At 40.7% G+C, this 27386-nt stretch overlaps 1 protein-coding gene across 2 annotated transcripts in view; it reads right to left on the bottom strand.

Moving 5' to 3' along the window:
• The window catches only part of MIPEP (mitochondrial intermediate peptidase), a 176355-nt gene that overhangs the window by 13925 nt on the left and 135044 nt on the right, over positions 1-27386 (bottom strand). The window contains exons 17-19 of one of the 2 annotated variants that reach the window (XM_087436299.1): positions 14292-14413; positions 10927-11000; positions 2086-2258 (exon numbers count right to left, since the gene is read on the bottom strand). In XM_087436299.1, coding sequence (XP_087292425.1) covers positions 2101-2258; positions 10927-11000; positions 14292-14413 — 354 coding nt within the window. In that variant the 3' untranslated portion in view covers positions 2086-2100. Of the gene's footprint in view, positions 1-2085; positions 2259-10926; positions 11001-14291; positions 14414-27386 lie in introns of those variants that run through there. The other variant, XM_004435263.3, reaches the window with a different exon arrangement.

Here is a 27386-nt window from a genome sequence, read left to right as displayed (position 1 = left end):
CTAGGCTTTACTTTCCATTTATGTGAAATGGGAATAACACCACCTCCCAAATCAGGTGGATTAAGGATACTGTCTATGTCCACGTCTAGCACACTTTAATTATGTCATTGTCCCTTCAACTTCCCTGCATAGCGAATCTCCCTCCTACATGCCCTTTACTGCAGATCATGTGAAATCATTTAGGCAGGACATTCTGATGCCCAGGGTGTAATAAGTGGTACTCCACCCTGAGCACCAGGGAACATGCAGTGAACAACCTTCTGTCCTGCATGGTCCTCTGCCTATCCCTCTATCCAGTCGTTCACAATCAATACTCACTTGCCCCGTGGGCAGAACCAAGGCATTGGGATGAAATGAAAAGTGCCTAAAATATATATAACATAGTACACAGTTGACAGGGTAAAAATTAAAATTCTGCTTAAAAGTTACTTGCCCAGAGGCTTTTCACCATCTTTGCGAGCAAAAACTATGTTGGTTGAATTTAGACATTGGAACTTGACAATAAAATAGGAAAAAAAATCCAAGAATAGTAGAGCTTCTGGGTTAAGTTCGGCAGAAGAAAAGATCTATTATTTCCTGTTAAAGGCTTACTTCCTTTTATTGGTGTAAAGAGATCAATATGCCTGTGGTTTCTATTATCCTACATTGTAAAAATTATAAAAAATGCTCCTCTGTTTCTAGGATGGTGGTATGCAAGTTGGCTGCCCAATGTGTTAACAAAACACTATAACCTATAGGAATTACTTATTCCTGGTGTTCCAAAGTCAATTTATTTAGAAAATAAAAAAACTGCCATTCTTTCCATGAGGGCATTTCTCTTATAATACCCACATATTTTTTCTTTTGTTTAACTGTATCTTTGAAATGCTGACCTTGTATTTTAGCTTTAGTTCTTTGCATCTCAAATTCTATTAATCTGTTTATTCAAAGTTTGACCTTTTCTTTTCTATTTATAAGCAAAGATTATCTGAGTAGCTATTCAAAGCGTGGGTGGCTCTGATCTTTATAGAATGCTTCCTGTCCTTAGAAATAGATTGGACGTATTTTGGTAATGGCGTCTGGTGGAAGGAGGCTGCAGACTCCAAGATCTGATGCCCATTAATATACTAGGTAGGTACAGAGCCTTCCTGAGCGTAGGCAACCTGTCTTATTTACTTAGGTTTGTGCCCTCAACATGTCACCTTCCCCCACTACTCACCCCCAGGCCGCCTCATCTGGTCGTCCAGCTGGTGCAGAATACTGAGGTAGCTGGCTGAAGGGAAGGAGGGAGACACCCAGGAGCCGAGGTCCCCAAGCCCTGTGTTCTGGTGCAGACCACACAGGCCCAGAGTTGGCACCTTTCTGCAATCCATCTCCCAGGGGGCTCCTTTTTGTAATTCTCACCAGATGCTATACCCCTTACATAAATGTAGGGTCTGTATATTATTCTTATGCATTTATTTATCAGTCCCTGAAGAGCCTGGTTAGCAGTGAGTATTCAATAAATATTTGCTAAGCTTAAGTGAATTAACTTCATCAACAACTAGCATAATATTTTTTTATTCTATCAGATTATTTATTTGTCATTAGCTCAAGGATATTAAAATAATACATCTTAACAAAAGATAGTATTCTGGACAGCTCTTTCAACCTTAGGCTACAAAAGTGGTGTAGCTGACAGCAAACAGTCCCAGACGCCAAGTCACAGGAGCCCGGGAGGAAGACGAGCCGTCAGAGGGAAGCGTTGAAGGCCGACGTCTTTGAGGACAACCTGGCCCAAGGTGGAGTTGGCTTAGAGTTGGCTCTGCTTTAATTAAGCCCCAAGAGTTGACTTGCCTTATATAACAAAGCATGCTACTAATTGTCATGAATCAAGGTGCAGAATCTATCTCTGACCTCTTACAATAGTGAAAGTGTTTTCCACTTTAATGTCCATTTCTTAAATAACCATTAATTTACCAGACTGACTTGGTCTTGCATTAGAAGAATTATAAAACACAAGAAATGAGCTGTCTTATTATACCTTTTAGAACACTGGTGATGTACAGCGTAATAAATACATGTGGTGTGTAGAGGCAAGCTCTACAAAGAACACATCTCAGAGAGCCAAATGGATGGCGTTCATTTAAGGGCCATGGCTTCCTCCCACCTGCTGATGAAGGCTCTTTGATCAAAAAGGACTGAGGCCAGTGAAGCAGCGGTCCCGACGTAGGTGCGGTGGAGAGAAGGAAGCCGGAACAAACGGCAGGAAGACAAAGGCACACCAGATATCCAGACAACTGAGCAGACATGATGACAGGAGATCAGAGAGGAGGCAAGATACTGAACAAGTGGTGACACAGCACCTTCACTGTATGTCTGTTTCTATATCTTTAGAACACCTTTACTATATATATATATTTCCTTTATGTTACAAAACAGTTTCACAAATATATTTAGGCCCACACAATACTTGGAAAAATTCTGTGATATAAAAATTTCAGAATGAGGTAAATAAAAACCTGTCCCCTTTCTAATAATCACCACTTTTTTATGGCACAAGAAATATTTGACCTTTTAAGTATCTTTTAATTATTTACATATTTATTTATTGACTGCCTATGCACCAAGCCGTATCACACGTGCTGGGATACAGCAGGGACAGACTCACTTTCCCTCCTCTCATACAGCTTTTACCTTACTGGGGAGCATAGACCATAAACTAATAAATGAAATAATATATGTTACATTATGTCAGGCAGTAAATATGTGCTGTGGAGTAAGGGGGCAGAGAATGACAGGGAAGGACTCCCGACTGTAGGAGGGAAATAAAGATGATCTATACTTATCAACTTTTGAGCAACCCATCAAAATTCATCGGAATGATTTATTTACAACAGTACAGTCTTGCTTGGCATGCTAGTAGCTTTAAATCATCGTATCTTTTAATATTTAATATGTCTCTGTGAGGGGTTTCCTCATAAGTCACCTACAAATGTAAAAGACACTCTGGGGTGGGCACTCGTAAGCCACGTGCATATCCTCTGGGCACGTCCTGGCATTATCTACACTCAGCCGCCACACACCTGGGTGCACAGATGTTGGCTAAGTCAGGCAGAACCCGTCGTGTGTTAATGCTTATTTCTTCCTTGAAAATGTCACTTAATTAAAACAATAAAAAGCAGAGAGACATATTTTAAAAAATAAACCTAGGAAAAACTGTTAAAGCCTGCGTACGTTTACTATTCTCATACAGCATTGGGCCTGCCTGCCTTGCCACACGATGGCAATATTTAGGGATTAACAGATTGCATGATTAAATGTTAACTGCATGATTTAAAACTGAAAGTAATAACTGCAACTAATTTTTAGAGCTATAAAACAATGTAAAATGCCTTTTCTGTTTAAGTTACTCTGTATATGTTTTGAGAACAGGGACAATCAATCAAGCTAGTGTTGAATAACGACTGTTTACATAGCTGTCTCACTTTGAACGTCAGCGGTACCTCTGCCGACAGACAGGACTCACTGCTCCTTGACTGCGTCATGTTTGTATTGTACAAGCAACACCAACAGCAAAGCTGCAAACTAAACACATTTGGCCTATTAGGTTAGTAACCAGGTTATTAAAAAAAAGGTAAAGCATTAATGCTTGTTACCTAAAGATGCTGTGTCAACAAGACATCAATCTTTTAAAGTAAATGAAATACTCTGGGTCAATTTGAATAATCGTGTCATCCTGTCGATTAGAGCTGTCTACAACTGGGATGACTTTGCCTTGTGACACAGTGGGTTTCCCACCACTCCAACTGCTCAGAAAGAAGGGCTTCCTACAGCTAATTCAGTACAAGTCCCTTCGGTAATTCAGGAATCGAATCCCCTCCACTTGGGAGCTTCTTCTGCTGAGTTCTACACAGTAGCTGAACTGTTGCAGGGCAATGGGCCTACTTCTTCTACGTTTCTATCGTATTCTTTCTGATCCGTCACACTTCAGTAGTCAGCTGCTGCTCGTCCTGCTTGATCAGTGGGTCCCCACAGCTCTCACTCACCCTAACAGCACGCCCACCTCTCCAGCAGTGCGAGCAGGGAACCTGGGAGTCGTCTTCGACACCCCTCACTCACCTCCAGGCCAAATCAATTCCAAGACCTGCGGCTCTTACTTCATAAATACTTCTTACATCAGAAACCCTCCTTTCATCCTGACTGCCCACTCTCCCAGGCCCAGTCGCCCTCATCTTCCACCAGGATTACCGCCGACAACAAGCGGCCTATTCACATCAGCCCTTACCATGGCCCCCTCCTCGGCAGCCAGTGGATATTATAAACCATAAATCTGATCTTGTCACTCACTACCTGCCTTAAAAATACCGTCTATGCTTTCTCATGGTCCTCAGAATAAATGCCAAAATCTTTCCTGGTGGCTATGATACCCTGCATGAGCTGATGCCTGTTCACCTCTCCAGCTCGTTTTATGCCACAAGAACCCTCCTCCTCCGTTATACCTATACGCCTCTACGTGCTCTCCCCACAGGAAGTGAGAGGGGGACCTGGGATGGCCTCCAGCAGGGAAATGTGGCAAATGGAGTTAGAGTCGGGCCTGAACCATGGGTTGTAGTGTCATGACCAAAAATCTTACCAAAGACGCTTTTTTGTTTCTTTACCTCTAATTTTAAGGTAGTTTTAAATTTATTGAAAAATTGTGAAGACAGTGCAGTGTTCCCACACACTCCATACCCAGTCAGTCAGTTTCCTCTGCTAATATTTTACGTTGGCATGGGACATGTGTCACGAGTCATTAACCAACACTGATACAGTATTGTGAACTAAAGTCAGAGTTTACTCAGATTTCCTTAATTTTTGTCTAATGTCCTTTTTCTGTTCCAGGGTCCCAACCAGGATACCACACTGTGTGTAGCTGTCATGGCTCCTTAGGCTCCTGCGGGCTGTGATGGTTTCTCGGACTCCTTGTTTCTGATGACCTTGACAGTTTTGAGGCGGACTGGTCAGGTATTTTGTATGCCCCTTAATTTGGGTTTGTCTGACGGTTTTCTCATGATCAGACATAGGTTATGGGTTTGGGGCGGAAGACCACAGAGCTGAGTGCTCTTCTCATCACATCATACAAGGGTACATATTATCAACATGACTTATCACTGCTGAAGGTGACCTTGAACACCAGGCTGAGGAAGTGTTTCTCTCCTATAAAGTTACTCTAATTTTCCCCCTTTCCATGCTGTCATCTTTGGAAAGAAGTTCCTCTTCACAGCCCACACTCCAGGGGTGGGGAATTATGCTCCACTTCTTTGAGGGAGGAGTATCTACATCAATTATTTGAAATTCTTCTACATGGGAAATTTGTCTATTCTTCCCAGTTATTTATTTATTCAATCATTTATATTAATATGAACTCATGGATATATATTTTATATTTTGTGTTATATTCCAAAACTTATTTATTTGGTTGCTCAGATTGTTGCAACTTTGGCCGTTGGGAACTCTTTTAGTGAGCCCTTGACTCCCTTTGACTTATACACCCATCATTGTGCGTGTTTCTCAGCACTTTCTTTTTTTTCTGGTACTACAAGGTGCTCCAGGCTCATACTGATACCCAGCCCTAGAATCAGCCATTTCTCCAAGGAGCCCTGCTTCCTTTTAATGGAGAATGGTGTGAAGCCAAGATTTGGGCGTTGGCTGGGTTCACTGCTACTAGGACCAAGAAGGTTTTCAAAGAAAAGAGTAGTTATCATTATAGATTGTTTGTATTAATCTCCTTGGGGTACAGGAGTGACTTTTGGTATATTAACCACAATTCTCTGGTTTGTTTCTTGAAAAAAAAAATAATACGTAATAAGTTAGAAGAGATGATATAGGATAATTACGGCAAAAATGAACGTGTTTTGAGAACCATAAAGCTCTGCAGAAATATAAGGTATTATGATTTTAATCAGCTTACGGTAAGGCCCTGTGGGCTCCCAGACTTTGGTTCCATGAGTCAGTCTGTCAACAGAAAAACAAACTGAAGGAAGTGTCACTGAGAACTGACTCATTTATCTACTATTTCTTTTGTCTTATCTGATGTTTGGTCTTTTTTAAAACTCTGTCAAGGTATTACTTTGCATTTCTACTTGCATACTGCTTTTAGCCAAAGAGTCATAAAAATAAAGCTAACGGTTTCTTTTCTGGAAAGGAGCACAGAAATAAAGTTGTTTAACATTTGAAAATAACCTCTTGGAATGCTGAAACCTTGCATGCTAACCTTTCCTTTCCCCCACAAAATTCTCTGTGCAAAGGCTGAGGGGCAAGAGCACAAGGAATGCTGGAACCAGGGGCAGAAACATGAAACTGAACTGAGTATCACGCTTATTTGGCTGTGGTGAGAATCTCTGTATCAGAACCACCATGACTAAAAATGATTATAAACTAAGTTGACAGCTTTGCCACAAAAGTCTAAAGGAGCTTATATGAAAACAGATTAAGGAAAATTTTATCGCTGATCAGTGGCTGTTAGGCCGGCCCCTCCAACGTCAATAGGAATAGATAGGATGTGACTTTAGGAAAAAAAACATGGACTTTTAGATCATTAAGGCCTCAAGGCTCACATCACTTCTATCTCCCATGTTCTAAAGAGCAGCTCAATCTGAGGTCAGAATTTAAAGATGACCTGAGAAAGATGTGGGAGTCGGGAGGAGAGTCAGCATGGAAAGAGAATGAACTTTGACTAAGTTTCATTATCTATAAAAATGGGGAAAATCTGACCTACATGATAGGAGACTAAATGAGGGAGCACAGCAGAGAGCACCTAGCACATGGCAATTTTTCAATATGTTGGGTTTTTTTCTGGTTATCCAAAGATAAGTAAAATCTGAACCTAAAAACTCAAAAAAGGCCATTTACTCAAGAATTTTAAATAAAATAAAAGATAAAAAGATAAGGTGGTCTACAGAGGAAGATACGTGATCTTGCATGTGTAATTCATCTGTCATTTACAAACTGCTGAAATAATATAGCTTCAGTCCCTAATAGCCAGATAATTCTACCCTTCTGTTTGTTGTAGAAAGAAACAACTCTGCTTCCTAATGGGTACAAAATATTACTTCCTTGCTACTCACAAACCTTATTGCATGTTTATCTTTCTAGAAAACCATACCTTTTCTGAAATGATTATAATAGAAACTGAGCTTTGGATCATGTTCCATAGCACACTTAAAAAATATTCTAGTATACATTTTTAAAATGGTAAAATGAATGAAAATACTGTATCATCATGGTTTATTTTAAGCAAAAGCTTTAAGTTCTCTTATTACTAAGAAATGTGATACTTAACATAAACCAAAAAAAATTGTGGGGTTATGGAATGAACAGCAGAAAAATGTTAATATTGACAATTAAATACAAAGAGCTCAAACCTCACCCCAGAATTCTTGGCAATTAAGAAAGTTGGTTTCAGTCAGGTATGGCCATACTGTGCTTAACGAGGGATTAAGCAACTGAACATTGTGCTTATAACATATATCTTAATACATGGTATCAATGTGTTTAAAACTAGATGAGGATAATTTCGATCTGTAATGCTCTAAATTTCTATTGCATCTACTACATTAATTATATAACACACACTTTCAGGGATGGACTGAAAAAGGAGCTAACGAGAAGCAGATTAGAAAGAAGTGTTCTGAAGTCAAATCACATTTTACCTCCACTAGGGAGATTAAGTGACTTTCTCAGCTAATTTATAGACAGTAAGCAGCAGAGCTAGTAACTGCAAATCCAATTCAATTTAACCATGTGACTCCTTTTCTTCTCTGAGGAAGGAAATATAGATTCTTTAAGAAAAGCTCCTGTGGCTGCAACTTGGATTTTTCCTGTGAGGCTCCCTCGGTATAGAGTTAAGAGTTCACACAGAGACTCGGCTGCCTCATAGGGAGAAAAGGGAGGAGAGGACCGCTGTTCTCCAGGACTTCCTTCAGCTTCTGGCCACAAGGAGACTCATGGTGGGGCTGGTTGGGGAACGACCAGAAAAGACAAAGAGGCTCGGAGCTAATGACACTCATTCTAAAAAAGACAAGTAATAAAGTTCACCTGTGTAGTATTTATTATTCAACAATCAGAAGCATTATATATTTGATTTCTTTGTATTCAAAGAATACATGTACCATTCAAAGAGCATAAGCACAAAGCACAGGTATTCTGACTCTAAGGAATGGCTTGGAGTTAATCTGAAACGTAAATCTTAAGTAAGGAGGTTAATAAAGTTGTCATTTGGTCAGGGAGGTACATGATTTGAAGGTAAGTGTTTTATTTCTTTACCTTTTGCTACTTAATATAAGTTTTCACATATACCTAGTAAGTAGTTACATAAAATATATAAAGCACCTATAAAAAATTACATTTTCATAAAAGAATAATACCAACTAGATCATTTATGCTTTTATATCACAACTTTCAGTAATTTCACCAATCACTACTCCTGGGGATACACCAACGTTAAGGCTACAGCCATCATCTAAGACATTCCTGTTTTGGGGTACAGACTGACTGCATACAAGAAAATGAGAAGCCGCTGCTGGTCTCGGCTTACAAATCCAACCCTATAAAGTGACAATAGGCATACCCTCTTTGCACGTCCCCCATTCATCTTTGACATGTAACAAATCATGTGAATTAATGAGATCTGACAGAACAACATTAAGAAAAACATTAAAATTTAAAAGCAGAACTGTTCTATTGTTGGTGTTAACTGAAATCTGAATACTTTATCATCTCTGTTTTGAACCACGGTCTTGTTTTTCTCTCATGAGTGTGTGTAATTTTAGTGTGAAAAATATTAAGTTTCTTAACACAAAAATGTTTCCTATAAAGAACAGAAGTTTTAGAGAGGTTTGTTACAGCATTCTTGGAAGCAGAGTAGAAAAATACACCAGCCGAAAGACAAACATTGAAAAAGATTTATTTTTTTTTCCTTTTGGTGGAACCATATGCAAGCTAATATTTATGTGCAAATAGCATTTAGACTCTGGTCTCAAAAAGGATAAGCTTAGGCCGGCTCCGTGGCTTAGCGGTTAAGTGCGCGCGCTCTGATGCTGGCGGCCCGGGTTCGGATCCCGGGAGCGCCCCGAGGCACCACTTCTCCGTCCAACGTGAGGCCGAGTCCCACGTACAGCAACTAGAAGGATGTGAACCTATGACATACAACTATCTACTGGGGCTTTGGGGGGAAAAACTGAATAAATAAAATCTTTAAAAAAAAAAAGGATAAGCTTAGCACAGCTACTGGGAGAATACACCTAATAGAAAACCCACACGAGAAAGCAGTCCCGGAGCTTCTCTTCCCTTCTCAACTCACAGTGGGCTGTCTACACAGCACCACAAACCACCAGCTAAAAAGTACACAGTTCAAACTACCAGTTGTCTACTATGATGAGCCAATTAATTTCACTTTTATCTGAGTCTGTAACAGACCCTTAACTAGGTGTCCTATTCCACAAACACGTGAAACAGCACAGACTGCTGAAGAGCTTGGTCTCTGCTGCCAGAAGACACAGATTCGAACCCTGGCTCTTCTACTCACTGCCTCATGACATGGGCTGGGACATGACCTGTTTCATCATCTGTAAAACGGGATAATGGTAATTCCTACCTCATAGGGTTGCTAGAAGAGTAAATTAATCAATACATGAAAACCATTTAAGACAGTTCCTAGATGTAGCAGAGTTCAATAAGGGCCAATAAGGATCAACAGGAAAGCTGGGGCAGCATCAGCATGCCTTCTTCATCTCGGGAGGACAACTCCGAGGCATGATCCTATGATGGGAGACCAAAGTATTGCTGGCAAAGGACAGCTGGGCTGGGCTACAGAAAGTGTAGGATCTCTGGGCTGGCTGATTTGTTTTATAAACTTGCTGTGGTATTGGGCAGACTAAGCCTGAACGAATGCACCCTTCTGGGAAAGCTGATGGAATGCAAGTTCCATGAGAGCAGGATTTTTGTCTATGTTGTCTTTCAATACTTCACCTTCAGCACTTATAATAGTACCTGGCAACAAATATCTGCTGAATAAATGAACAGCTCAAGGAAAGGATGTGGAGCTCTGCTAGGAAGGACAAAAGGTATTTGACAGAACAGATGGAGACAAGGAAAGGGTCACAGCAGACCCATTACTATCAGGACCCAGTCAATTACTACAACAAAAACAAAGTTTCCCTAATACTGGAAGTTATTTCCTAAATGAAATTTTTATCAGACAGTCAGAGGGATCACCTGCAAATATAAATGTTGATATATTGAGAGAATCCAATAATATCCACATCTTCCTTGAAATATTTGTGAGAACATTTTATGAAAAATCATGATGGTCACTTCCATTTACAATTAAATTTTCAGTGAAAATACTTAAATTAAAAAATTACCTCCAAAATTACATAGGAAAACAAGCATTGTGATACCTCAAAGAGAAGATTTAACTAGGTTCTAATTTTTCAACAGGTAAAAAATCCAACTTGATGTCTTGGAATTTCTAGCAAATGTATGGCTAAGCTTTCAGAGAAAGAAATTAAGGAATAAGAAGTAAATGAGTTCTTTAGGCTAAAGAAATACATTGCGACCTATTAAAATCTAAAGGCAAAGCTTCTGAGAATTTACGACAAATTTTACAAATTCCTATTAGAGTGTTAGTAACATTTTGAACGCTAAAGCCTGAAATTTTATCCTGGCATTCTAAATAGATCACAGTAACTAAAATTTAATTTGTTATTTGGGATACAATGAAATAGATGCTCAGAACAAAGTACATAGCTGAAGCACCATCTCTTTCAAACGAAAAAATATATGGAGAAAATATGAAACAGCTTTCATTATAGATGGTACAAAAACATAACTCCAAGTGCTAATACTAAGACATATAACCCATAAAACGTTAAAAAAAAAAAAAAAAGGATTGCAGGAGAGTTACCATTCCTTGTTTTGGTTTACCTTGAACCATGAGCATGGGCTCCTTGCCCCCGCCGTGGGCCAGCATCTCTCTGCGGTAGCGTTCTCCTGCCGCCCTGGGGAGACAGGAGACTGTTACAGGCACCTGCGCGCACAGCCAGCTTAGGCCCCCATTCCCACTTGTCTTAGTGTGAAGCCACACTGATGTCATATTCAGAAAAGCTGCCACCATGAGACAACTGGCCTTTTATTATTTTCTTGCTTCTAAAAATCTAATTTCTATTTTTACTTAGTCTAACAAATAAATCCAGGTGTGATATATTTACTATAAAAGCATAACTATATTTTTCGCTTTCTGTGTTGCAGCAAGCAATCTCTCTTCATAGAAAGGATTCTTTAGTTTATGTATTACAGAATAAGTAAAAAATTATATCCTATTCTCCATTATCTTTAAGATTATTTTAAAGTGAGATTTGAAATCATTTATACCATTCTTTACTTTCAAAAAAGAATTTGGGATGGCACCCAACAAAGAGAGAAAAATAGCACTATGAAGTAAGAGTGAAGGCAAAAAACCTGGCAGGAGAGGGTTAAGTAGACCAGGAGACCTTGGCTAAGGACAACAGCTAATAGAACAGAAGACTGACTCTTGCCTGAACTGGTGGGGAAAGCAAAGGAGGGAACAGCTCATTCTCATCATGTGATACTCTCTCAGCTGGAGTCTATAAGGAACACTGTCTATAATACGTGAAGGCAGATTGTGAAGACCTTATAGACAGAAATTCTCCAAATTACTGGCACCTGGAGACAAGCTATTTAGTGCTGTTCTTTCATATTTTATGGATAATGCAATTCCTTTAATGCAAATGACTACACACTATGACGACATAAATTAAATAAGTTACGATGTTTTCATTCCACTATTTCTGGAACATCTTATGTATGGGCAATTTTGTGAACATTGTCCCTGATCACAATTTTTGATAGCATTACAGTATCAAAAACATGGTGACATCAAACAGTAATCTTGGTTACATCCTGAAGTGAGCGGTACGGCCAAGTGTGCCACAAAGCAGGAAACGTGGACAGAAGGCTGGGCCTTGAGGGGGCTGGCTGGTTGGGAGGCCCTGCCTGACCTCTGGCCTGGGGGCTCAGCATCTCCTCCCAGCCACGGCATGGAGCGCCCCTCTCGTATGTAAACTCCGGCTCTCAGGCCTCCAGTTGTCAGCTTGCCTCGGCTCCGTGCTGCCTGGCTTCCTGACATAGGCGGCTTCCAGCCTGGTGACTTTTCAGAACTGGGATCAAAAAGGATCTTTTGACAGAGGTTAGAAATTTTCTAGTCCAATGAGTATTTTTACTAGCTTACTTTTACATGTCTATAAAAGTACGGCAACTACGTGTCTAGGCAAGGATGCATACATAAACAAGATATAAATACTTGGAAATATATGTATTTAATAGTATGTGGTTTTCTAGTAAAGTGTAGTTCCTTTAAACAAGATAATATTTTACCTATTTTACAGAAATCTCCAGTAAAGAATTATAATCCCCAAAATTAATTTACCGTGGTCAACTCTGGCTTTAGATCCTTTGAAAATAATAAAACCTGAAAAGCAGACCAAATGTCTACAGTGTGCAAAGGGCAGAAGACAAAATAACACGTGGGTACCAAGCTGTAAAACATTTAAAAATACTATTACATCACATTCAAGTTCAAAAGATTTTGGAACTGAATATGACTATTAACTGCTGAGAAAATCCAAACCTATGTCAACTTCTATGAAAAGCTGAGGGGGTGTGGAGGAGGCGGGAGGGAGCAGGGACTAGGAATCAGAGACCTAGAAGACAATCTTAGTCCAGTTTGTAACTGTGCAGCTTTGAACAAATCAGCTATCCTCTCTGAGCCTCCCCGCTGTGCCAAGGCTGCTGGGAATGTAAAATAACAAACCATATGAACACTCTAGAGCACTCTAAAATCTAAGATGCCACTAATCACAAACCTTGTGAAAGCAGTGAAGATAACAGTCATCAGCCATGGCTGCCTGAGAGGTATTTGGAGACGTATTTATTTGAGTGATGAAGAGATAGTTGTTTTAAACAACTATTAGACCAGACGATAATTAGTGGTTTGCTTTCAAAGGAAGCTCCTTCTAAGGATTCGTGAAACCAGCACTTGACTTCCCCTTGATTCCTGCTGTCAGAGGGAGGCCCAATCAGGGAGCACTGAGAGCTCTTCTGTCCTCCACCCAACACGGGCCTTACTAAGATCCTGGGGAAATGGGGCTGCCTATCCCAGGCCCCACCCTCAGTTCTCCCCCAACTCGCCCACCGCCATGTCCTGCCTCATCGTGGGGGAGGGAGTGGGCATCATATGTCCCTAACGGAAATTTACCTACCTGGGATTTCCTCATGGAATCATTACAGGCTCACCATCGTCACTGGCTAATCTGATGACAGGTGCTCTGGGAGGGGGCTGGGGAGTCACCATACACACATTTTTGTGTAGCCTTCTGCAGAGAAAACTGTGATTGTGCTGTCTGAACCACTGACTATCCTGATGATATAAAAGTCAAGCAAAGCAAGACTGCTCAGGAGGACACCTAGGAGGCAGGCAGGGGAGGGTGAGGCAGGGCGGGAGTTGGGCAGCTCCCTACACTCTCTCAGTGCCACGAGTGGCCCCCAGGAAGGGGAGCTGTGGACGGAACGGTCGGTGGAGCAGTTCCCCTTCTTCAGACTGCCACTGTCTTCCATGGGGAGGACCTCCACAGGGGAGAAAGTGTCCCCAAGTCAGGCAGAGAGGGAACTTTCCAGAACAAACTGGATGCTACTGTCAATAAAGTTTCCAATGGTGCTGCTCCCAAATGAAAAATAGTAACAAGTCCTTTCTTGGGCAATAAAGAAGAAATAAGGTGTTCACATGAGCGAAACTTCAGAAGCCCATGCTGAAAATAAGGATGCCTATCAAAAGTGACAGGAAGCACTGAGAGCAGGAGGGTACTGACAACGGGGGAGCCTGGGAAACCTAAGAAAACCTGCAGGAGATGGAATCAAAGCAGTCTAGCCCATTTCGTGCAGAAGTGAAGAGCTCTCACACAAAGGGTCCTTGTGGGCATGACAGGAGGGCGCCACGCCATCACCGAAGTGTAGTAGCCGCACAGCGCCGTAGAGAGAGAAAGCTCAGGGCCACGTTCTGTCTCTGGAAGCAGGAGGGAGGCTCATGATGGAAGGGCCAGAGAGCCGTTTGGGCTGTGTGATGAGAATACCTCATAGAGCTTGAGTTTTCTGCCTGGTTCGAGCTGTGTTCTGAGTGGCTGAGGTGCTCGGAGCCTGACTTTGGAAGTAGGGTGTGGGGGATTACCGAAGTTGATGAAGGGGACATTCTATGAAATCTCACCTAGCCTTATTACCTGTTAAAAGGATCCTGTAGAAAACATTCCTTCCAAACCATGGAAGCTACTGCCCTGGACATCAGGTAGGAGTAATATTTGGCACCATAGCCCACAAGGTGGCTGAATCGCAGCTGCCAGGCCTGCCAAACAGAAACACAGCACAAGAAACAACTAAGTATCCGTGTTTTCAGATATTATGTACGAGAACACAATGGAAGCACGTAAGGAAGTCTGCAGATGTTTTAAGTTAAATTTCACCCTAAGGAGCCACATCACTCATGATATTAATATTTTTTCATGTTTCATACACTGTTATGGGCTGAAGTGCCCCTCAAAATTTATATGTTGAAGCTCTTAACCCCCAGTATCTCAGAATGTAACTATTTGGAGATAGGGCCTTTGAAAAGTGATTAAGGTAAAACGAGGCTGTTAGGGTGGGCCCTAATCTAAGAGGATTGGTGTCCTTATAAGAAGAGGGAGAGACACCGGGGATGGGCCTGCACAGAGCAAAGATGGCCATCTGTAAGCCAAGGAGAGAGGCCTCTCCTGAGACCAAACCTGACCCCTAAGTGTGCCGTACAAGCTCAGCACTGCTGGGATGCATCTCTGTGACAGAAACGCGGAGAGGACGGCCCAGACGCGGCGGCCAGATGACGGTAAGGGAGTGGGGCTGGACTGTTACACCTGTCCCAGCCTGCATGGAGCGCCTGGCCACCTGCAGTGGGAGGGGGATTTTGGGGTGGGCACTGAGCGTGCCCATTCTTTGTGAAGACAAAGATGTAGGTATAGTAAGAAAGGCCACGTGAATTTTCATGGACGAATACTCTTCCACTGAAAAATTCTTTTCCTACGAATACTCTCCTTTCTCCACACTAAAAGCTGAAAACATCTTCATTCTGATTGGTCGGCAGGAGAAGGGTTACCCAAGTGCAAACGCAGAGGCCTACCACAGTGTGCTCATGGCAACACTGCTACAACAAAAGTCAGAAAACCATCCTCACAAGACATATTTATGACTTCAAAATTTTTACTTTTCTGAGCAAATCTGACATGCAATAATCTACTGTCTCCTAATGTATGCTTTATCTCAAACTAAAGTTTTTTGAAAACAAAATTAAAGCCTAAGTTTTTTAACTAAGATAATCATCATCTAATAAATCTTTTAACTTATATAAAGTATAATCCTCACCACAACTCTATAAACTAGATAAGCAAATTCCACCTAACTGATTAAGAAACAAGCATTAAAACAATAAATGGTTCCTTGATCACAGTGATGTGGCAAATTTTAGAACACATTCTAAGTCCTATATCCACTACACAGCGACTTTAATGATGGCGTCACAGAGCTAGTTACTCTCTGAGTGTGTCCAACGCTTTAAGACAAATACTTTGCCTGGACTGGGCAAAGGAGCTGCTATAGAGGAAGGCGTGCCGGAGCACTCAAACTAATTGAGAACATGAGAATATCATGAGTAATCATACCAATAATTATCCTTAATATCCACTCTCCCCTTTTTTCAAAAAGGATATGATTGAAAGTAAAGTGGGCACCTTGTGAGTTGTGCCCTTGAAGAAAAGAGATGTGTCCCTTCCTCCTTGTGGTGGGCCACGCCGGGCTATCTGTGAAGGCGAGACTCTACCCAGGGGGAGCCGCGAGCAGAGAGCGTGGTCTGTGACTTCACGCTGCCGCCACAGTGTGGGCGCGTGTGCTCGCAGGGCTGTTAGTCTGGGTCTGTTACAGTAACTAGCCCATGGTCCTTCCTACTTCACCCCAGGCACAGGTGCCGCCAGCAGACAGCACCATGAAAGCAGGAAGCCGTAGTGCCAAGGCCCTAGAAGCTCAACTGTGGCCCCGCCCCAGCTGGGAGAATGTGAATGCACTCTCCTGCCAGCAAATACCCTCAGGGAGGTGGCATGGGAAGGTAGAGAGAGGCTTTCCACCCTCTTCGTATGCAAGTAGTATTTAAATGGAAGGCAAATAGCCAAGGATCATCAATGGCTCAAATTAGGTCATAACAAACTTTGAGTGACTAAATTTTTAGTCAAAGGGTTGGGGCTTTTGGAATACATTTATAACACATACATAGTTCTGCATACTCTGTTGTATTAAAAAAAGGGATCTATGTCAGTTTTTGTATTATGCTGGAATCTTAATGGACCACTGGTAATCTTTCTCATATAAAGCCTTTGGGATGTGATGGTATATTTTGTAATAGAATATGGCCTGCTGCTTTGATTTGATACTCCACCCCTACTGGCTCTCATGCTACTGATGAGGTAAGCCTCTCTCAGGGCAGAAGCCCCGAGACTGGTAGCACACGGTTCAGGGGCTCTGTCTTTGAAACTTCTTCCTCTTGGTGATCTGCCAGGACTAGTTTGGCAGCCTTTGCAGTACAGAGCAGAGCTTAATTTTGTTTAGGTTCGAGCTGAATACAGTTTTGTTTCGTCTTGAAAGCAGGCTTACTTCAATAGTGACAGTTGATTTGAGCTAAGAAATTTGTAAGTTCCTTAGTTTCATCGAGTTGTAACTGAGTTCTCACATAAACAAAGCAATAAAAATAAGACCTTTCAGAAGTGTAGACAGAGACATCAGGATTTGTGCAATGCAGCTTCCTGAACTGCCACAGCATCTGCCTTACACCAACACCCCACTTGGATATAGCTATTCTGGTACAACACACACCTCGTTGTGTCTTGTTCTTTAATCACCAGTTTGAGTTCGGTACTACACCCTTTCCATACCTCAAGATGTGCTAATAAATTATACCCACCTGACACCTTTCATCAGCGGTTTGTAAGTTTATGGCAGACTAAGACCTACAATTCCACTGCTGCTTGACCACAAACAGCCAAATTCCTGCTAATTCAACCTAATATTAAGTCCTTGTTACCATTTCACTCATTCATCAGGAAAAATAAAAGACAGCATTTCATTTTAAGCTCTGGAAGTATGCTATCCTCTTCCTTTTAAACCGAAGTTTTCTTCTTCCTAAGGGACATTTGTCAGATGGACAAAAGTTCTCGCCCTTCCTTCCAAGTGTACTGTGCGGACCTGATCTTAAAAACAGAGCCTCCATCCCCTCTGCAATTTCTCTTGTGTTCTGACGGGAGCTGGAGACCTTCTGAGACTAACACTATCCCCAGGCACGGCTAATAACAACTCTTCTTGAGTTAGATCACCTCAGTGATCTCATATGGAAGACAAAAACGTGGAGCAGACCAAGCAGCATGGTAAGGAACGCCGCGGATACTGTAACTTGCTTTAGACCTCAGGGAACGGAACCCTTTGAGGATTCTTATTTACTACTACTACTAGTCCTGTCCTAAGCCCATGATCTTCCTCCATCCAAATCAGAGACAGGGCCAGAAATGGAAAGGCAGCAGAGTAGTCAGTTACTTATGTGAAAGGAGTTGATGACAGCGACTCCACTTTTACTCTGGACTCCATCTTATTAAAAATATGAAACTGTGCTGACCTTGCTGACCTGCAAGTCATTTGCTCAGAAGTTATCCTGGAACCTGTGTTCTCTGAATTGTAATTCTAAGACCCCAAATAATGCTCTCCTTTTATTTTTTCTAAGTTGACACTATTTTCCATTTCGAACCTAGAAGAGGGACTAGTGCAGAGTAAGCACTCATTAACTGTATGTTAAATGTTGAATGACTGAACTAATCATCTCTCAATTACACTCTCAAATAGCACATCATTTCTTCATTTCTAGTTATATGTATATAAATGCATTTAACTAAAATTTATTTTAAAACAATCTTATTACTGGAACATTATAAAACTGCACGAGAACAGAAATGACACCCATTGCTTCCTTAGTGTGTGTCATACTGAACTGAAATTTCCTTAAGAGCAAGGATTGCAATGCTGTGTCCATGTCTAGACTCAGCACAGTACCTGGAGCACAAGAGGAATCCAACAGTTATCTGTTGGATGGATGGATGGATGGATGGACAGACGGACGGATGGACGGACACTCTAGGATTCTTTCACAGTGATGCTCAACGTTACTGACATATTAGACTTTTGACTGAGATGAGGAGGCCAGGAATGATATCCGAATCACAAACAAGAGGATATTATAATGCTAAAACCAAATTTTGGATTTCAGGCTATTAATAATAGTTTTTTTTTAAAAGAATTCTTTGACTACATTATTTGATAAATGATTTAAGACTTTTGAGGCTAATTTTGGCACCAGTCTCCAGGTCTGGACTATGTAGAGAATCTGTGTAGTGCTTCCTAGTGTGTGATTCAATCTCTTTCAAGCTCATAGACTCAAAGTGGTCTGGCAATACCGTACAAGCTCATAAAGGCCTAATGTTCAAAGTCTATCTGTTGTAATTAGAATAACTAAACGACAGCAAGACAGAAAGAAGCAAATGCCTGAGCTAGTCTTTGTGGACAGACTATTTTGACTTTTCACATTCTTTGCAAACAATATTGTTGGTTTTTGGAATATCTATTATGATACCAAATCACTGGCATCCAAAAGTGTTTAACTATTTACCACAATGGAGAGCAGAAGGAGATATTCTCCTGTCTGCCTTCTCATGTTCATATTTTCTCTCTCTTAATGTGTGTTTATATATATTATCCATGAATTAATATAAACTAGTATTTCTAATTTGATAAAAAGTACCTATTGACATTTTACCAAAATCCATGAAACAAGAGTACCAAACAAACAGGAATTCTTAATTTGGAATATAAAGTGATTTTAAATGAAACACAACTGTTATGGTGGACACACTCTCAGGTGGCCCCCATGATCCCCCGTCCTTCTGTTCATGCCTTTGTGAAATCTCTTCCCCTTGAGTGTGAGCAGGACCTGTGCCTTGCTTCTAACCAACAGAATATGGCAAACATGATGAGATGGCACCCCATGATTAGTTATGTTATATATAACATCTCTGTCTGGCTAGCAGACTCACTCTAGAAACCCTCCTTGGGATCCTGAGGAAATCGGTCACCGTGTTGGGAAAGCCTACCTGGTGGGGACCTGGGAGCACCCTCTAGGATCTGGGTGGGGAGATTTAAGACCTGGGGTGGCCTCTGGGACCTAGGGACTGGCTCTAGAACCTGCGGGTGCCTCTGGAACCTAGGGGTGTCCTATAGCTGACAGCCAGCAAGAGCTGGGGCCCTCAGTCCTATAGCTGCAAAGATATGAATTCTGCCAACAACCTGGGTGAAGCAGTTAAGCCCCCAGATGAGACTGTGGCCCAGCTAACACCCTGACCGCAGCCCTGTGAAACCCCAGGCACAGGATGCAGCTAAGCTGTGCTCTGCCTCCTGACCCACAGAAACTGCGAGATGGGTGTTAGTTTAAGCCACTAAGTTTGTGGTAATTTGTTGCACCGCAACAGAAAATTAATACCATTACCTATTCCAAAAAATGAGAGTTTTGTTCAGAAATACTATTAAGAGAAATAAATCCCCGAAAATATGGAAGGGACATCTATATTTATTAAATGTATATCCTATGTCTTCATAAAAATCTTCTGAGGAAGGTAGTTTTATAAATATTTATTTATTTATTTATTTTTTTAAAGATTTTTTATTTATTTATTTTTCCCCCAAAGCCCCAGCAGATAGTTGTCTGTCATAGCTGCACATCCTTCCAGTTGCCGTATGCGGGACGCGGCCCCAGCATGGCCAGAGGAGCGGTGCGTTGGTGCGCACCCGGGATCCGAACCCGGGCCGCCGGCAGCACAGTGCGCGCACTTAACCGCCAAGCCACGGGGCCGGCCCAAAATATTTATTTTTTTATAAATATTTTAACAGCTTATATTTTACAATAGACTCAAAAAGAGTAATTTGGTCAAGGCTACTGCCAGAGATTGATAAGTATCCCGTCCTCATTTCCCTCTTCCTTTTAGAAACAGAATTGCATCCTTCCCCTACAAAGTTTGAGCAAGACTTGCTGCCACTGTGGCAGAGACTACATCTCAGGCTTCCTTGAGGCTCAGGGTGGCTATACAACTGGACCGGACCCATTCTTGCAAGCAGATGTGAACGGAAATAATGTATACAACCAGGTCCTTCAAAAAAAGCTGTTTGCCCTCTTCGTCCTGTTTGCTCCTTCCTGCTACCCTTGAAAAAGTGGAAACTGGAACCCCCACCTTGGACTCACAGATAAAAGCCATATATTAAGGAGCCACCAGCCCAACAGCCCTCCCTGCTCACCTCTGCCTTGTTAGGAAAGAGGAAATGAACTTCGTCTTATTTCAATAATTGTGTTTTGGGGATCTCTGTCGCAGCAACTTAGCCTCTACTCCAACTGACAATCACAGGTCACAGTTGTGGGAGACAGGACTCAAACGCAGGTGTCTTTCTAAATTCAAAGCCCATGCGTTCTTGTTACTCTGTACTGTACATCATAAAGTATCTAATTATGTGACCTATTGCTTTCTACAAATGTGAAAATTATAACCAGCTTGTTTTCAAATTCCTGACCACAAAACAGATTCTCATGCCTTACCTATGTGTTTATATTTGACTCCTATAACTTGTAACTTAATTTCTATCATATCAGCTTCAACACATATCAACAACACTATATGCTATTTTTACAGCTAAAAAGGAAAGTCCTTATGTAAGTGATAATAAGTATTACAATAAGAATAAGTTAAAATGTTAACACTGCTGGACCTGAGGGAGGCCTCTGGGACCTGTGGGTGGCCCAGAGCTGACAGCCTGCAAGAAGCTGGCTTAAGTATAATAATACTAGTCCTAAATATAAGAATAAACTAAAATGTTAACACTGCTCTCCTATATGTAAAAATTTGTAGCAGGCACAAATCCTTTGCCACATTACCATACAATTATGAATAATTTCCAAAAGTGCCAATGTGAGAATTTTATTAAGATCCTAATGACAACTAGAAAACATTTTCTATGCTAATGGTAGAATCATGGCTTATTTTAAGGAGACTGGACTTGGTCTTATAAGAAAAAAATCATTCCTAACCACCTGACCAAATCTCTTTAGGCAATTAATAGTAACACATCAAGCATACCATTAATGATGCACAAAATATTAACTAGGAATACGTCTCTTTAGTATGCCAATCTCAACTGTCAATTCTATTTATATATGCATATTGCAAAAAAAGCTTCGTAAAACAAAACGAAACAAAACACCTCTGGAGATACCAGAATGTGCCTATCAAAAGTTAATCCATTAGCAGAGCAAAGATATAATTGATTCAAATGGAAATGCAGTTATTAGATGAAACATGGAAAGTAATATTAATCTAATTAAATGAGATAATAAATGAAAAGCAACAAGCACAGAACCGGAACCAAGACACGCTGGCTGTTTTCTTTGTAATCAAAGCTCCTTAATATTGCTTTCCTCCTTGCCTGTAACGTCTCAAGAGAAAAAGGCAGATTCTTCATTCTAAAGGAACCATGGTCAAGTAATAAGGACTTCCACAGAAAATGAGGACTTCTGTGGACGGAAGGCCAGCCCAGGAGAGCAAGGGGGGCCCTGCAGGAACAAGACACAATCAGGCAGCTCTTGTGTTAATACATTTGCCAAAGGAAGAGGGATACTGAAACATCCAGAAAACAATGGATAAAATGGCAACAGTGAGTCCATACCTATCAGTAATCACTCTAAATGTAAATAGATTGACTTCTCCAACCAAAAGACACAAAGTGGCTGGATGGATTAAAAAACAAGACCCAACCATATGCTGACTACAAAAGACTCACTTCAGCTTTAAGAACACATAAAGGCTCAAAGTGAAGGTACGGAAAAAAAAATTCCACACAAATGGAAAACAGGAGAACAGGTGTACCTATACTTATATCAGACAAAATAATCTTTAGGCCAAAAACGGTAACAAGAGGCAAAGAAGGTCATCAAAAAATAATAAAGGAGTCAATTCATCAAGAAGATATAACAAGTATAGGCACCCAACATCAGAGCACCTAAATATATTAAACAAATACTAACAGATCAGAAGGGAGAAATAGACTACCATACAATAATAATAGGGGACTTCAATACTCCACTTTCAACAATGGATAGATGATCCAGACAGAAAATAATAAGGAAACATTGGACTTAAAGTACATGTTAGACCAGATGGACCTAACAGACATACAGAACATTCCATCCAACAGTAGCAGAATATACATTTCTTTTAAGTACACATAGAATATTCTCCAGGACAGATCATAAATCAGGCCACAAAACAAATCTTAAAAAATTTAAGAAGACCAAAATCATATCAAGCATTTTTTCTGACCATAACGGTAGGAAACTAGAAATCGATAACAAGAAGAAAACTAAAAAATTTACAAATATGTGGAAATTAAACAACATGTTCCTGAAAAACCAATGGGTGAAAAAAGAAATCAAAAGGCAAAATCAAAAAATATTTTGAGACCAATGAAAATGAAAACAATATACCAAAACTTACGGGATGTAGCAAAAGTAGTTCTAAGAGGGACGTTTATAGCAACAAATGCCTATGTTAAGAAAAAAGAAAGATCTCAAATAAACAACCTAATTTAATACTTCAAGGAACTAGAAAAAGAACAAACTAAGCCTGAAGTTAGCAGGAGGAAGGAAATAACAAAGATCAGAGCAGAAATAAATGAAATAGAGACTAAAAAACACAATAGGAAAGATCAATCAAACTAAGCTGGTTTTTTGAAAAGATAAACAAAATAGACAAAACTTTAGTTAGATTCACTAAGAAAAAAAGAGAGAAATCAAATAAATAAAATTAGAAATGAAAGAGGAGACATTACAACTGATACCACAGAAATACAAAGGATCATAGGAGACTACTATGAAAATTATATGCCAACAAATTCAACAACCTAGAAGAAATGGATCAATTCTTACCAACATACAACTTATCGAGATTGAATCATGAGGAAATAGAAAATATGAACAGACCAATTACTAGTTAGGAGATTGAATCAGGAATCAAAAACTTCTGAACAAACAAAAGTCCAGGCTTCACTGGTGAATTCTATCAAACATTTAAAGAAGAATTAATACCAATCTTTCTGTAACTCTTCCAAAAAACAGAAGAGAAGTGAACACTTCCAAACTCATTTTATGGGGCCAGTGTTACCCTGATACCAGAGCCAGACAAGGCCAGTATGAGAAAAGAAAATTACAGGCCAACATCCCTGATTAACACAGATGCAAAAATCCTCAACAAAATATTACCAAACCAAATTCAACAATGCCTTAAAAAGATCATACAAAATAATCAAATGGGATTTATTCCAGGGATGCAAAGATAGTTCAAGATCCACAAATCAATCAATGTGATACACCACATTAACAAAATGAAGGATAAAAATCATATGATCATCTCAATAGATGCAAATAAAGCATTTGACAAAATTCAACATCCTTTAATGATAAAAACTCTCAACAAACTGGGTGTAGAGGGAATGTACTGCAAAAAAATAAAGGCCATATATGACAAGCCCATAGCTAGTATCACACTCAACAGTGAAAAACATAGTACTGAAAGTCCTAGCCAGAGCAATTAGGCAAGAAACAAAAAGGAATCTAAATCAGAAAGGAAAAAGTAAAACTGTCTCTATTTGCAGATGACCTGACACTATACACAGAAAACCCTAAAGACACCACCAAAAAACGGTTAGAACTAATCAATGAATTGAGTAAAGTTGCAGGATACAAAATCAAAATATAGAAATCAGTTGTGTTTCCATATACTAATAATGAACTATCAGAAAAATTAAGAAAACAATCCCATTTACAATGGCATCAAAAAGAATAAAATACCTAGGGATAAATTTAACTAAGAAGGTGAAAGATCTGTATACTGAAAACTATAAGACACTAATGAAAGAAACTGAAGAAGACACAAATAAATGCAAAGATATTCCATGCTCATGGACTGGAAGAATTAATATTGTAAAATGTCCATACTACCTAAAGCATTCTACAGATTCAATGCAATCCCTATCAAAATTCCAATGGCATTTTTCACAGAAATAAAAAAAAAAAAAATCCTAAAATTTGTATGTAACCACAAAAGATCCTGACTAGCCAAAGCAATCTTGAGAAAGAAGAAAAAGCTGGAGGCATTATACTCCCTGATTTCAAACTATATTACAAAGATATAATAATCAAAACAGTATGGAATTGGCATAAAAATAAACACACATCAATGAACAGACTAGAGAGCCCAGAAATAAACCCACACATATATGGTCAATTAATTTATGACAAAGGAGCCAAGAATATACAGTGGGGAAAGGACAGTCTCTTCTTCAATAAACGGTGTTGGGAAAACTGGACAGTCACATGCAAAAGAATGAAACTGAACCTCTATCTTGACCCATACACAAAAACTAACTCAGAACGGATTAAAGACTTGAACATAAGACCTGAAACCATAAAACTCTTAGAAGAAAACAGGGAAAAAGGTCCTTGACGTTGATTTTTGGCAATGATTTTTTTAATTTGACACCAAAAGCAAAGGCAACAAAAGCAAAAATAAAGCGAGACTACATCAAACTAAAAAGCTTCTGCACAGCAAAGGAAACCATCAACAAAATGAAAAAGCAACCTACTGAATAGGAGAAAATATTTGCAAATCATGTATCTGATAAGGAGTTAATATCCAAAATATATAAAAAACTCATACAACTCAATAGAAAAAAAATCTGGTTAAAACTGGGCACAGGATCTGAACAGACATATTTCCAAAGGAGACATACAGATGGCCAACAGCTATATGAAAAGATGCTCAACATTACTAATCATCAGGGAAATGCAAATCAAAACCACAATGAGATATCATCTTACACTTGTTAGAATGGCTACCATCAAAAAGACTCAAGATAGGGCCGGCCCCGTGGCTTAGTGGTTAAGTGCGTGCGCTCTGCTGCTGGCGGCCCGGGTTCGGATCCCGGCTGCGCACCGACACACCGCTTCTCTGGTCATGCTGAGGCCGCGTCCCACATACAGCAACTAGAAGAATGTGCAGCTATGACATACAACTATCTACTGGGCTTTGGGGGGAAAAAATAAATAAATAAAATCTTTAAAAAAAAAAAAAAAGACTCAAGATAAAAATGCTGGCGAGGATGTGGAAAAAAGGGAACCCTTGTACAGTGTTGGTGGGAATGTAACTTGGTACAGTCATTATGAAAAACAGTATGGAGATTCCTCAAAAAATTCAAAATAGAACTACCATATGATCTAGCAATCCCACTTATGGGTATTTATCTGAAGGAAACAAAAACACTCTCTCAAAAACATCTCTGCAACCCCACCCCAGTTGACCGCAGCATTATCCACAATGGCCAAGACCTGGAAACAACCTAAGTGTCCATCAGTGGATGAATGGATAAAGGAAATGTGATATATACATACAATGGAATATTATTCAGCCATAAAAAATAACGAAATCCTGTCATTTTTGACAACATGGATGAACCCAGATGGCATTATGCTAAGTGAAATAAGCCAGAGAAAGACAAATACTGTATGATCTCACTTATATGTGGAATCTAAAAAAAGAAAAGTCGAAGGCATAGAAACAGAGTGGAAAAGTGGTTGTCAGGGTCTGGGGGAAAAAGGGTGGTAAGAGTGTACAAACTTGCAGTCATAATATGAATATGGTCTGAGGATCTAATGTGTAACATAGTGACTATAGTTGATAACACTGTATTGTATGACTGAAATTGACTAAGAGAGTAGAACTTAAATGTTCTCATAAAAAAAGGGTAAATAAGGGAAGTGATGGATGTGTTGATTAACTCAACTCAACTCAATTAACTCCTTCAACAAAGAAGGCGGGTGTCTGCACAGAATAAGACAAAAACCGGGAGAGTAAACACAGAAAAGACCTGACTGTCCTTTGTAGATGATGGGATTTTCTGCTCATGCATAAAAAGTAATGCAGAGCAGACAGTAACTTCTCAGTGGGGAAAACAAATCCAAGAGCAGGTGCATGACCCATGGACTCCACAGAGATGTGCAAGGGAAGCAAACGGTGGAGAAGGGATATAATCTGGCTGTGTGGGCAGAGGCTTCCTCAACTCTTACTTCATTCCTGCAGGGGCCTGGCCTATATAGATTTATAACCAACATCTCCAACGCACCTTGGGGCAGGCAGACAGGAGCCCTGTCCTGTGAGATAAAGATGCAATGCAAAAAGGGGAAAGAGAAACAAACAATCTGATTCAAGTTTGTGCACCCACCAGGCAGAGAACCCTGGCTTTTCTTCTTGGAGCCCCTACCTGTTAAGACGTCACCTCCGATCACTCTCTCCTCCTCACTCTGCTCTTTTGCTGGTCAGAAGACACAAGAGGTAAGCTCCTGCTCCTGCAAGCCCTGCCCTTGCTGTTCTCTCTGCCTCAGATACTCTCCCACCTGAGGTCTCTGTATGGCTCACTCCCCCACTTTCCTCAGTTTCTGTTCAAATCATACTTTTCCAACGAGGCCTTCTCTGACGAAGAAAAAGGGCACTGCCTCAGTGCTGATGGTGGGCACAGCCAGGAGACTGACACTGGGGTCCTCACCTTCAGTTTTCCTGCTGCTCTCTTGCTCCCCAGCTGCTGGGTCCCCCCGCACTCCGCCTCCATCCTCATGGCAGTAGGGCCTGCTCATCCCCTGGGTCCTCGCCCACCCTATCCCCATCATGGAAGGCTGTGCTGGTGAGCTCCCACTCCATGTCCTCTTGCTTGGTCAGGGCCTGGTTCCTCTGCCTGCACCTCAGCCTCACCTTGCTGCCCTCTGGGGGGGGGCGTGGACCTCCCTGACGTTGCACTAGAGTCCTCGGCTCAGGGCCGCTTTGCCCCACCAAAGCGACGGCCCCTGCCCCTCTCCCCATTAATCTAATTGGTCAACACCTGGGATTATCATAGTGGAATGGCAGAGGGGAAAATGACTTAGGGAGATGGGAGATGAAAACACACTTGTTTAATATTTTCAAAATACAATCCCAGTTACAAGTGAGTTTTTATGGTGCCCTTAAAGTCTTCATAGAGAAAACCGAAGAGGCCGTTCTTCCTTCCCTGAACTCCTAGAGCCCTTGACATCTGCACCAGCAGCAAGGGGCTACACTGCTACTTACAGACGCACACAT

This window comes from Ceratotherium simum, chromosome 10 (assembly GCF_057802395.1).
Source record: "Ceratotherium simum simum isolate JZ-2026a chromosome 10, ASM5780239v1, whole genome shotgun sequence".
NCBI classification, from domain to species: domain Eukaryota; kingdom Metazoa; phylum Chordata; class Mammalia; order Perissodactyla; family Rhinocerotidae; genus Ceratotherium; species Ceratotherium simum.
Note: the sequence above shows the minus strand (reverse complement) of the source record. Positions and strands in the feature narration are given on the sequence as shown.